Source organism: Phyllostomus hastatus, unplaced genomic scaffold (assembly GCF_019186645.2).
Source record: "Phyllostomus hastatus isolate PE091 unplaced genomic scaffold, TTU_PhHast_1.1 phas_scaffold_193, whole genome shotgun sequence".
NCBI lineage: Eukaryota > Metazoa > Chordata > Mammalia > Chiroptera > Phyllostomidae > Phyllostomus > Phyllostomus hastatus.
The window spans coordinates 12,783,593-12,796,608 of record NW_025334015.1 but is presented as its reverse complement, the minus strand read 5'-3'; the positions used below and the strand labels follow the sequence as shown (position 1 = coordinate 12,796,608).

The 13,016-nt window shown below is 47.3% G+C and overlaps 1 protein-coding gene across 4 annotated transcripts in view; it reads right to left on the bottom strand.

Annotated features, from left to right (window-relative positions):
• The window catches only part of CDON (cell adhesion associated, oncogene regulated), a 91,380-nt gene that overhangs the window by 32,717 nt on the left and 45,647 nt on the right, over positions 1–13,016 (bottom strand). For all 4 annotated transcript variants that reach the window (XM_045860228.1, XM_045860225.1, XM_045860227.1 and 1 more), the window contains exons 8-11: positions 11,472–11,825; positions 6,223–6,512; positions 4,743–4,917; positions 2,893–3,021 (exon numbers count right to left, since the gene is read on the bottom strand). In XM_045860228.1, coding sequence (XP_045716184.1) covers positions 2,893–3,021; positions 4,743–4,917; positions 6,223–6,512; positions 11,472–11,825 — 948 coding nt within the window. The remainder of the gene's footprint in view (positions 1–2,892; positions 3,022–4,742; positions 4,918–6,222; positions 6,513–11,471; positions 11,826–13,016) is intronic.

The window sequence follows — 13,016 nt, the reverse complement described above, 5'->3', positions numbered from 1 at the left end:
CATCATTTAATCAAAGATTCTTCAAACTTTGCCAGAGTTAATAATGTGAGTGAGTATCTTCCTGTCCTCTGTTAAAAGGCCATGAAACAGACAAGTACAGGAAATACAAGGAAGGAAAGGAAAAATAACCTACAAACTTGATGACTGTTTCTGAAAAACTGAACATTAATAAGTATGATAATTGTGACCATGCTAGTTTGGATTTGTGGCTGAAACTGTGCGTAAGTAATTATTATTGGGTGCTTCAAGTCTGATTGTGGTTATAATTTACAGTAAGTTTTCAAAATTATGTGTTATCTTAAGTAAATGTTTTGTTTAGCCATCCAAGCTACTGAGAACACCTTCACCAAACAAACCACCTACAGATTATTATTATATTAGTTGTTACCATCCCTCAAGGTGACAGGATGGCTACTCCAAAACACAGACTGTAGGCGGTAAGCAGGTCGAACCTGACTCGTGAGATCAATACTGAGAATAATGGGGAGAGTGCTGCTCAGGATAAAAGTGGGACGTGTAGACAAAGAGAAGTGCTATGAGAAAACAGATGATCCATCCACAGGATCATCCACGCGAATGTGTGGGAAAAGGGGGCCAGAGAGCGAATGTCCGGCAGTTTCCAGTTCCAGCTGCCAAGGGGAGGGGATGCCCTAGCCCACGGGTCAGACGTCTGGCGGCCACTCGAGCCAGGTGCCCAAGTCTTCCTGCTGACCAAGCGACTGTGTGCTCCTAACTGGCTTCCCACCTCGCTCCTAGGAGGAAAGGATGCTGCCAGGAGCCATCTGGTCTGTGTGACAGTCACATCACAAGTTAGTGTGCGGGCCCTCAACTGTGAATTTTGTAAAAATGAGCTCATTCTCAAGAGCTCTCAGCACTCCTGTGGTGTGCTGAGAATCAGGTTTCTGGAGCTGGAACAGGAAAGGCCCCCTGTGGCCCTGGTGACATTTCTGAGGTGAAGTCACCAGGCGGCCCTGTCTCTGTCTAGCCCTTGCCACATTCGTCAAGTGGCACCCTCTGTCCCAACACCTCTCCAACCCAGACACGAATACAGAACAAAATAACGCTGCCTGTGGAACTTGTAAGGAGAAAACTGTGGCATTTAAAAACAAATTGCTTAATGGATAAAAGGAGGAATATATTCAAAGCAGGCGACTTGCAGTGGTACTTACTGTAGTCCTTTCAAGTCAGAAAGCAATGGAAACAGAACGAGTAGAACTGTTAGTAAATCTCTTTTTAGATACTGTGTTAACCACACAACTTCCTTATTATGCTGATTTATATGGGGTTAAAACTCATCAAAGAACACCACAGTTTGAACAGGAAAAAAAGTTATTAGGTGAAAGCAATCTCTACAAACAAGAATATCTTCAGTGTCTGAAAGAAACAGCATGGGGCAGTTCAAGGGGAAAGGGAAGAGCCCTGCGCCTGGAGCTCAACCACCTGAACTGGAAGGGCAGTTCCTCCGGGTTCCGGATGCTCTCAGACAGGCTGCGCAGCCGTGCTGAGTCTCAGTTTCCCAGTCGGTAAAACAGAGAACACTGCCCTCTTCATGAGGTGGTTGTGATGATTAAGTAAATCACTTCTTACGGTTATCTCTGCTGGAAAATGCCAGACTCACGAGCTCCAGCACTGCCATCTTCACCTAAAAATTCTCATGACCTACCTTGGCGAACGGGCCCTCGCTGCCCAAGCCCAAGCCCCGCATTTCCCCTCTCATTCAGTGTGGACTGGTCTGCCTCAATCTGCCGTCTTCCTCTATGTCCTCCTTCCCCATTCACACCGTCACTGTCCTCATGACTTCTCCAGCCTCATCGTTAGCCATTCCTCCTGCCTCCCTCTTTAAAATACCTCAGGGTTCTTCCCAGCTTTCAGGGAAAGATTACATTTTTAAGTACATGCCACAAGGTGCCCACCCGCCTGTCTCCCCCACTCTACCATCATTCTGCACAGCAACCAGTCGCACTAATAAAATCTCCCACCTCTGATCTCTGAATGAAACGGAATATGTCCTTCACATGTCTCTTTGCACAAAGAGCTGCCTTTGCCTATAACCTCTTTTTCTGTCTCTCCATCAGCTACAGGGAGTCTTTGAGGCTCAGCCCAGGGAGGCTCTCTCACCAACACGCAGCCTCCTCTCTATCAAAGGGGTGATTCCAGCAGTTCTCTTGTGAGCTCAAAATATCGAGTGCAGAATCTCAGACACAATGAATCCAAACCACTGCCAGGAGTTCACCTGTGCATGTTACCCGCTACTTGGCTACTGGTTGAGTTGTCGATATCATCTTATAAACTTCTCGTAGGCGAAATTAATTTTATCTCTGCTGCTCCAGCATTTAGTACAGTGTCTGCCACTGTAACTGTAGAATTGATAACTGTGAAGTTTAAATACTAAAAAGACATCTTCCGAAGATTTTACTGCAACAGTATTTAAAAACCGTAAGATTGGCAAGATAGAACAATGAAACTGAGTGTGACCTATAATCGTTCGATTAAAAATAACCCTAAATCTTACCATAGGTACCACCATATTTTTGATAAGTCATCAAAAAAAAAAAGGCAGACTTGCAGAATTCAACATATAAATTTGGTCTCCTTGCTAGAGAGGAGACAGAAAAATCCTTTTTGTGAATCACGATCACTTAATACCAGATGTTTTGGATCTGAGTGCATTATCTTAAATACCCAGGATGACAGTGGGTTGCCAGGATCTGAAGACGACAGGACATTCAAGAAAAGGGTGGAAATAGGACTTAGAGGAGCTACAGGCAGAACAGAATCTGAATGATAAACACACACCTGGTCCCACCTGGACCCCCAGAGAATCTGAACCAGGTGGTGACACAGACAGACAGACACGGACAGACATACAGAAGCAGCACATGAAGGCCTCACCTCCGCTGTGCCTGGAGGGGTCGGTCAGGACCGCCCCAAAGTGCTCCACCGCCTCCGAGACCACTGGGCGCCGAGGGAGGCCCGCTGGGGGAGAGGGCGCCTGGGCGCTCTTCGATGAGGCCGTTTTCTCTGGAAAGGTTAAAACATACTGTCACGTGCACTGCTGTGTACATGTGAAGCAAGAAAAGATACCGTGAAATTCAACTGGCATGCAGAGGTAGATGTATGAACTTAGCTGTTACTAACAGTGTCCAAACCAAAGACCTACGTGGTAAATACTCAGCTACTCTAAGGCACTGACTTTAAAAATTACTTATCTTTTTCTAGCACCTTAAAGGGAAAAGTAAAATGTGTCTTTCTTCACAGGCTAACTTTAATTTACACATAGGAAAACCAACACACGAAAAGTCAAGTGACTAAGGGTAAAGGTTTTCAAACTACTTGTCCATTTTTCTTTCTACTGGACATACTTAATTCTAAAACATAAAATTCATTATTAAAGGGCTTCTGTTCAGTTTCTTCATAGGAAAACTGTCATGTTAAGTTTTAAAATTTCAAGAGGCAAACAGCGAAACTGGGTGATTATTTTAAAGCTGAAATACATGATTATTTGGTATTTATAGGTCAGCCTCTGTAAACAACGAAGAACTAATTATAAAAATTAGCTCAAAATACATTTCAAATAAATACTCATTATTCTTCTGGCCAGTCGCAGGAATTAGATGAAAGGGTCTTTTTCAAAAGCCAATTCGTAATGTCTTCTCAACCCTCACACCGCCTGTTCCTCCGGTGCCAAGACAAATCAGTCCTCCACCCCGTCCCCGGATCCGCCCACTGGAGTCTTCTCGATCACCCACAGCCAAGCTGCGAGGGCGTCTTCCATCGGGCCTGCTGCAGAGACCGTCCTTACTGTGCACACCGCTGGCGCTTTCTCTGCCAGCCTTTCCTAGCACCGATCACTTCCTGCCTCTGCCTCCTCCCTGCCCTGCAGCTCCAAGTGTCTGTTGAAACGTACAGCAGGTTGTGCTACAACTCTGCTCAAATTCCTACCATGCTTCTGACCAGGTGCTGTGTGACTTGGCCACTCTGTCACCTCCCTGAGTGTTCTCCTCACTTACTTCGCTCCCATCACAGTGGCCCCCTCAGTGTTCCAAGGGCACACCAAGCAGAGCCCACCCCAGGGCCTTTGCACTTGCTAGTCTCGCTGCTGGGACATCTTTTCCCGAGATGGCCACGTGGCTTTCCACTTTGCCGCCTTAACGCTCTGCTCTGCTGTCGACTGCTCACTGAGGACTTCTCCAGCCACCGCCCTAAACAGTGACACCTGCCACGCCACACACTTCCTCTATCCATCCCCTAGTTCATTTTTCTTATTAACATTCACCACCTTCTCACATACTTATAACTTAGGCCTGCGTCTCTCCCAACTACAGTGTAAGCTCCATGAAAACAAGGAGTTTTGCCTGCTTTGTTTATTGCCGGGCAGGCACACAGAAGCTGTTCGATAAACATTAGCTGAGCTGAAATTCTGCCTTGTAGTTGGTGTTCATGCACAGGTCCTACCTTTCTCAGCAAAGAAGACGCTCCATGAGGACGGATGTTGTTTTGACCATCTTTGCTCTCCCTGCGTCATCTATCCTAAGGCCTTACACACCATAAGCTCTCAAAAATATCTGTGGAATATTGGGTGAAATGGAATAATACAACCACCCAATGTGGCCCCAAAAGGCACCATAAGAGGCTTACCTAACGAATTTATACATAAGAATCTCTACTCCCCAAAAGGATACTTACTACTGGAGTGGCATGAAGACAGCCGGCTCCCTCCCTCCCAGGAAGATGACACTCACCTTTGCTGGTTCGGAAGGTGAGCATGGCAGGCTGCCCCTCACCGGCTGCGCTCCTCGCCACCATCAACACTTCGTAGAGGCTGGACGGCTCCAGCTCTGTCAGACGCAGCTCGTTCTCACTTCCTGGGACCCGCACGGTGTGCCAGCTCCCCACCACGCCGACGCCATCGTCCAGCTGCTCGAGGGAAAATGGGCCATTGGGAAAAAGGAGATGAGAGGTGGAAAAGACCTCCATTCAAGTTTGATAAAAACTAGAAGTCACTCCGTTCCAGCTGAATTTTGGGAAGTGGCGTACCATTTTAAATATGAGACACAGTATTTCTTCAAGTTCAGAAACAGAAGGAGACCTGCAGCCAGGACTCAGGATGCTCCCTGTACAGACCCCCGGCTCTGCTCCTCACCACTAACTTAGGGCCTCCAGCAAGTTATTTGGTCTCCCCGAGCCTGTCCCCTTTACTTGTAATGGAAACAGTACTCCTTCCTTACTGGGCGAATGGGAGAACACAGTAAGTATGTAATAATGTGTATTAATGACAGTACATAGTGTACATAATAAATTAGAATATGTATGTCTGTGCATATATGGGCTATATAACTATGTACCATATACTTCTAGCATTCTCGCTTCATGCCTTGCCACAGTTCAATACGGGTTGCATGACCTGAACCTAAAAGAGATCCAATCCACATGTCTGTGTTGATGGAGCCCAGAGACCACGTTATATGGAAGCTTTCACGCGGCTAAGAGTGCCAGTGAAACTCCCTTCACCTAGAGTCAGGTTAGGAACAGTAAATAAACTTTTGAATCTCATGACGCTGATTTTTCTAGGTATTAGAAATATTACTATTAAATAACGGATACCAAAATGTCTTGAACAAAGAACGTTATTTTTAAATGAGCGCATCTCTTTCTGTTTCATCCACCTGCTAGTCTCACAAGCAGAGGAGAGTTTCTCAGTTTGCTTCACTACACGCCTCTGGAGGGAACACATCGGAAAAGTCGGCCATAGGGACCAAAGTTCACCGTAATAAAGAAACAAACAATGTAAGATTTTAATACAACTGAGAAGACAACTTGAAATGCAAAGAATTGTCAAAGCTCATACCAGAGGACTTTGTTCAAGAAGTTGTTTTCAGTAAGAAAATGCTTTATTTGGTAAATAAGCTATATACTCCTATGGTAGTGGGGGACTGACTTTTTTGAAGTGGTTTATACAGCTTTATACCCAAGGGATTAAATAAAATGTCTGATAAAAAATGTGGAGAAGTTACCAGGTTCTTAGAATCCCAACTTCGGGAAAAATTGTTTATATTTCATTCTTCATACTTTTCTAAGCAGGCAAATCCAGGTGGGATAGTTCTCCCAAACTCACCCTTCCGGAACATCTTGCTCTATTCCCTGCCCCTCCCCAAAGTAAATGACAGTAAGTATTCGGTGCACACTGTGAGGGTATGAGAAAACATAAGAAAGAAGCATTACCTTCCGATACTTCACAAAATAGGCGTTGATGGGCAGCCCACCATCCTTCCCCGCCCTCCACACCAGGCTGTACGTGTCTGGTGTGGGGGTCTGTGGGGGGCTCAGAATGATGGGGGCGTCGGGGACTGAGGCACCACTAGCATTTTTCTCTGACGGTGATTCCATTGCACTGGAAGGTTCCTTCACTGGAAATGAGCTCAGTGATTCAGTTGCTGAACCATTTCTTTTAGCATTCTGAGTGGCATCAGAAGGTGTGACTATTACTGATCTTGTATTTGTTTCAAAAGGAACTGCAGAGAAAGGGGGGCAGGGATAGAGAGAGAGAAAGAGGAAGAGGGGAGACAGCTTAAGGAAATGCATTATTTCAGTGTCTTCCATACAGCGATCTAACTGCCTGCCCACACTGATACAATTAGAGCCCTAGACGTTAAAGCAGGTAACACTTCTATGTATAATTCACAGAAACTTCCAACCTCCAGTTGCTGCCTCCTATTCAAGAAGGAGCAAATTAATTGTGTAACAAATCAATTATGCGATGCAGTAATTTAGTGGTTTAAAGAATGCTATTTCTTCCTTGCTCTACACTAGCATTCCCCGTCTTTTACAACAACTTGCTAGCTCAGCCTCAGAAGATTTTAAGTGGAGAGAGAACATGGCACCTGAACTCTCTTGGTACATGTAACACAAGGAGCTGCAATCCCGCGGGAACAAGGAAGCAGTCAGGTGGTAAGCTACGACCTACCTACTGGGCAGCCGGTCTCTGGGGACACCTCTCATGATGCACTCCCCTGGGCAGTGCCCCCCGCACCCCCATGCTGAGTGCGGGCTGGCCCTGCGACCGGCCTCAACCAGCGGAAGGGAGAGGTGAGGCTGTGCTCTCCCGGGCACAAGCATGAAGGAGACCTGGCAGTTCTGGTTTTGTGCTGCCACACAGAGATGTCCTAGCCAGCCTTGTGGAGAGACTCACTACATGCAGAGAGACAGAGAGAGGAGTCGGGGCTGGTTCCGGTCCTTGCAAAGGTGTGACACACCAAGGTGGGGCTGCTTTGAATGTCCCAGCCCCGGTGCCATCTGATTACAACGGCGTGAGAGACCCCAAGTAAGGCCAGCAGAGCGCCTAGCTGCACCTGGATGACCCATGGGACTGGAAGGGAGAACAAAGCAGCTGCTGTTCTGCGTCTTTAATCTTTGGGAGCAGTTACTAACTGATACAGCAACAGATAACTAACGTACCCATCATACACACGGAGAACAATCTCCGCTCAAGAAGAGGGAAGATGTGAGACGAAACTAGCAGAGAAAAAGGAATTCACTTATTTCTAAACAAGCCCTGCACCTGGACAAAACTGAAGGAGGTTAAAAAACACTGCCAATCTAAAGAGAGAATGCAGACAGCCCTGATACTTACTACTAGAGCATGGGGAACACACAGAGGAAGGTAAAAATAACTTATCTTCACTGAAACACCTAACAGGCTGTGTATATAAAAAAAATCACTGGGTGCCTATGCACCAGGCACTGTGCTAGATATGAATAAACATGCAATCTCATTTAATTCTCAAAACAGCATTCTTAGAGAGTAACGGTACTCCCACGTGATAGCAAGAAATTGGGGTTCTAGGGGGGGTAACGTGACTGCAGCTGGCAGAAGAATGTCCGCAGTGCTGTTGAGAAAAAGAGGGAGAAACATATATCAGGGCAGACATTCACCAACACGGTGAAACTTAAGGCCGGCCGGCCGGCCTGCATTCTCTAAAGCACTATCAGCGCCAACCAAACACCTCCTTCTCCAACTAGTTTTGGGGAGGAAGAGAGCATGGGAAACAACGTTAGAGTTTCTTTTCCACCAGGAAGTCAGATTTCTGGTAAAAGGAGGGTGTGTTTTTAGAACTACTGCAGTTTAGTAGAAAACCAACAAAAAACAGGACTAACAGTATAAGGTCAGCTCTCTGTTTGTTCAAAAGAAAGAAAAGTCCCAGAAGCCTCTTCCATCAAAGAAAACAAGAAGCTAGTGGGAAAACAATATAGAAAACTAATCAACTTCACCGAGACTTCAAAACATTGCTCCTGGAACAGTCCTGTTTACCTAGTGAGTCAGAATGTGGGCTGAGGTCAAGGGTGGGCGCCGGTGGCTGCCAGGCCAGGGACGGACTCGAGCAGGTGCAGCTCACTGGCCGTGCTCAGGGTAGTGCAGAAGGACCCTCTTCTCTCCCGTAGTTGCGGGTCCTCTGGGCAGGTCACCGCTGGAAGCAGTGTCTGGCTGTTCCAGAGTTTAGAAGCCACATGCCCTAAGTTAGGCAGGGTGCGGGTGACGGGGTTGCTATACAGAAACATGATATTTACCAAGACATGAAATCCTGAAGGGCGGATCTGGAAGGCCTAAGAGGACCCAATCTAAACAAGATAGTTTACACATCTTCTAGGGGCCTCAGGTCATAGTTAAAGTGAGGCATTTAGACAAAATATCTGGCTTCCTCAGCTACGACCATGACCTCCACAGCTCCCTCTACCCTATATTCACGCGAAAGAATCCCTTCCGCTGAGGGCTACCCAAGCAGCAGCTGCATCACACCCGTCTTAGACAGTGAGCGACTCTGGGTAGCCGCTCTTCCTTCTGCTTAGCAGGACAGGTATATAAACACACACACACGCGCATATTCATATATACGTATAAACTTATACAACACTCAACTACCTTTTGTTGAGGATTCTTAAGGTTTCTAAAATCAGTAACTGTTTTTCCTTCCTTCATCACCATAATTAATAATTTAACCTAGTACTCATAATTATAATTTAACCTAGTACTCAGTATTTATTGAAGGATTTCTGTTACTAGATGCCACTCTGAGCATTTGACATGCATGAACTCCTCAAGTTCTCCCATCAGCCACACGAGCGGGGCCACTTCGCTGCACCTGTTACGTAGCAGAGATGACAAGCACAGGTGCATTTAGTGACCTGCCCTGGCGCACGAAGCCCAAGTGGCAGAGCTGCACCCGAACGCAGCCCATGCGCTTCGACGCCCCATCACGCCCACCTCTGGCATTCACGGAGGAAGAAGCACAAGAGCGTAAACAGAGTGCCCAGCCTTCCTCTCTCCTGTCTCCCTCCAGCCTCACCCAGCGCTAGGAGGATCCTCGTGTGCATGCAAACGGAAAGAGCAGTGCGCACACCCACCCTCTGTCCACTTCACCATCACCCCTCTGCAACAGCAGTGCCATGGCCACTCCTTGGTTGAGCGCGCCTGGACACCAGTGGTGTGGCCCACACGCTGCAGGCTGGACCAGGCAGAAGGCCTGCGTGGGGTCAGGCTGCGAACTAACGAAAGCAGGGGATTCTGAAGCCCCGGCCCTGGGGTACAGGAGGAGAAACGTGGGCACCGGTCACAGAGTAAGCACAGCCCCGTACCCCGAGGACTGTGGGACTGGAGGACCCAGGCAGAGAGGGCCGCACGAAGCCCCCGGAGGCAGAGGCCCAGCACAGGAACCTCGGTTGCCCAGAGAAAGGGCAGCACCACTCTGCGACACTCTTATTCCCACATGACAATCCGGTGACAATCTCCACTCCGGTGACTACTTGCTGGGAATGCGTCTCTGAGTACCCACTGATGTGTGGTTTGAATGTGAATTTTGTCAAATTTGAATTGATTCTGTTCATTAATATTGATATCCTGTTATGAATACTTCAAAAACCATATAACGTCTTGAAGTCATCATCACCAAAACAGTGCGTAAAATATGAAGAATTACTGTCACACACCCCTTTAGGACACCCGTGTTGGACGGGGAGACACACACACAGGTGTCGTTTCACAGCAGCGAGCTGCTGTGCTCCTCCTGAAAGCCAGCCCTTCAGACTGCGGACACCGTACTCATCGCGGGCTCGTCTTAAAAACCTCTGCAGTAACATTTCCATAGCGTAGAAAACCAAAGTGCTCAACACCAAGGGCAGTCTGTGGGCGTCCAGGATGAGTCACCCGAAGATGTGCCTCCGTGGTATGCGGACTGTTGGGAGCTCAAGGCAGCTTCAGCCGCAGGCTCAAGAGAAACGGCTGCCCCAACCTTAACTCCCTTAGAGGCCTCGCCCAAAGAGATGATCAGAGATAACTTCTTCTGACCAGCCCATAGGGCAGGGCACTCTTCTATTTTATTGGGTTGGCCAAAAATCTGTTATGTTTTTCCATGTGACAGCCCTAGTAGTGCTTAGTTGTCTTGAACAACATTTGAAACAGTTTTGTTAGATTGTACTGTGACAGCTGTCACGTCAGTGTGCATTTAAAAAAAACTTATCAAAACTGGTGAAGTTTTGTGCAGCCATTTTAATATTGAAGGTGGAAGAAGATACATTTTCAGCATACCATGCCTTATTATTTCAAGAACGGCAAAAATGCAACTGAAATGCAACAACAACAACAAAAGATTTGTGCAGTGTATGGAGAAGGTGCTGTGACTGATCGAATGTGTCACAAGCGGTTTGCAAAGCTTCTTGGCACTATTGACATTCTGGCCAAACAATTCTTTGTTGTGGGGCTGTCTTATGCACTGGAAGATGTTTAGCAGCACCTCTGGCCTCTACCCACTAGAAGCCAATAGCAGGAGATGGCCAACACACTTAAAACATCCAAATCAATAAAGTTATTGGTGAAAATGAAAAACGTGTCTTTTATTTTATGGAAAAAACATAACAGACTTTTTGGCCAACCCAATACTAAAGGTCTGCTCTTCTCACCCTGCAATGACTTTCTGAGGCCCCGTGAGCACCTCACCACATCCCTAGCTCAGGATCTCTTCCACACCCACACTCCCTTTCCGTCTCTGAACCTCTCTTGCACACAGGCGCAGTCTCTGACTCACTCATGTATGAGGGGTTCCCATACATAGGTACATATTAAATTTGGTTATTTTCTCCTGCTAATCTGCCTCATGTCTATTTGATTATCAGGCCAGCCAGAAGAACCTGGAGGGGACAGGAAAGTTAGTTCCTGCCCACACGTCATACCTTGGGCTCCCCAAATTCGAGCTTCTATAGGACAACTACAAGCTTAGCAAACACATCAGAAATGGAGACGAAGGTTCGTGCAGTTCATGTTAAGGCCAAGTACCAAAAACTGTGGTTCTGCATATCACTGTCACTGGGAAAAAATACATCTTTAGAAATTGCTGGATTGATTGAAATCATACTGTAAGGCACTTTATCCCCGGTGATCACAGACTACTAGTTACCTGGGAAAAAAGCTAACGGCAACTCACCCACAGTGAGCACAGCCTCAGACCGAGCGGTGCCGTGCTCGTTCGCAGCCTCGCAGGTGTACTTCCCCGCATGCTCCTGGGTGACAGCCTGGATGGACAGAGAGCTCGAGCCAGCTCGGGACACGACGAAGTAGACAGGCTCCAGGTCAAAGCCCCCAGGTCTTGGCGAGTGCGATTTTCGTGATTTAGATCTAAGAACTTGAGACGGATGGCTGGTGATCAACCCGTGCCTGTCGTACCAACGGATGACGGGAACCGGCACTCCGCTGGCATTGCAGGACAAAGTCAGGAAGTCTCCGTCCACCACCTGGGTACTCGCCGGTGCTGTGATTATCACCGGCTCGAGGCCACTGTCTGTTCAAAAGGCATTCACATACAAAGAGTTAAGAATGTTACAGTGTCTGCGATGCAAAATAATTTTGTCGTCGCGTGCAAATGTTCCCGATGTCGGGCACAAGTCGCAGGCAGAAACATCTTTCACACGAGTGTTTCCACATAAGTGTTTTACATGCAGGACAGTGTGAGGAACACAACCATTCACTGAAATGCACTGTGCGCGATGTCATGTGCAAGGACCGACATGGTCGTGACGGTGATGACTGGGACCCGCCAGCTCCCCCCGGTCCGTCCTCAACCCGCACCAGGTGACGCTGCTGTTAGGGTTTCAGGGTCACGAGCACCCAGACATTTCCCACACGGATCTGCCGTCTCTCAGAAAGAAGAGACCATAATACTCTGCCGAGGCCTCTACAGCAGGTGTCCCGTGCACACTTGGCCGCTATTAGTATAGAACACGTGAAGCTAAAACCTCAGGCTTTAACATGAAAAAGGTATAAAACAGGAGAAAACCAGGTATCTCTTCATGAAAATTGTCAGTTCCTGGGGCCGGAGGGAAGGGCACCTGCTGACGAAAAGCCTGGGAGAAAACCCTGATCTGAGTGAAGGTTGATAAAGACACTCCTCACCGTACACACAGAAAACGTCTCTGTTTCTGAAAGTGGCACCAACTCTGCTTTGGGTCCCAGGTGTTCCCCGGGGCTATTTTTAAGGACGCCTACAATGAATATTGATGACAAAAGACATTTTCCCCAGCATGGCTTTCTCTTTCCCTAGTCTCACCTCCTACGTTTGACAAACCAGCCAACACTTGGTACTGTCAGACTTCCAAATTTCACCAAACTCTTACGTGTTAACTCCTATCTCACGAGTCAAAAGCTGCATTTCCCTGAGTACTGATGACATGGAATACCTTTCCACGTGTTTGCATGTCACACACTTTTCCTCCTTTGTGAAATGTCCTCCTTTTGTCCGCTTTTCTACTAGGTCACTCATCTTTTCCGTGACGGCTCAGAGCGCTCTGCGCACACCAGACACTGCTCTGTGTCAGTTACACAGATACACACAGTGCAGGTGTCTTGTGTGTCGTGTGAGGACATTCGGAAACCGACACGACTCACTGGTTCTAAAGAGAGATCTGGCTGGCTGGGAACGGGAGTGAGAAACCTTTACCACGTACCGTTTCAACACACAGTATACTCAAAAATA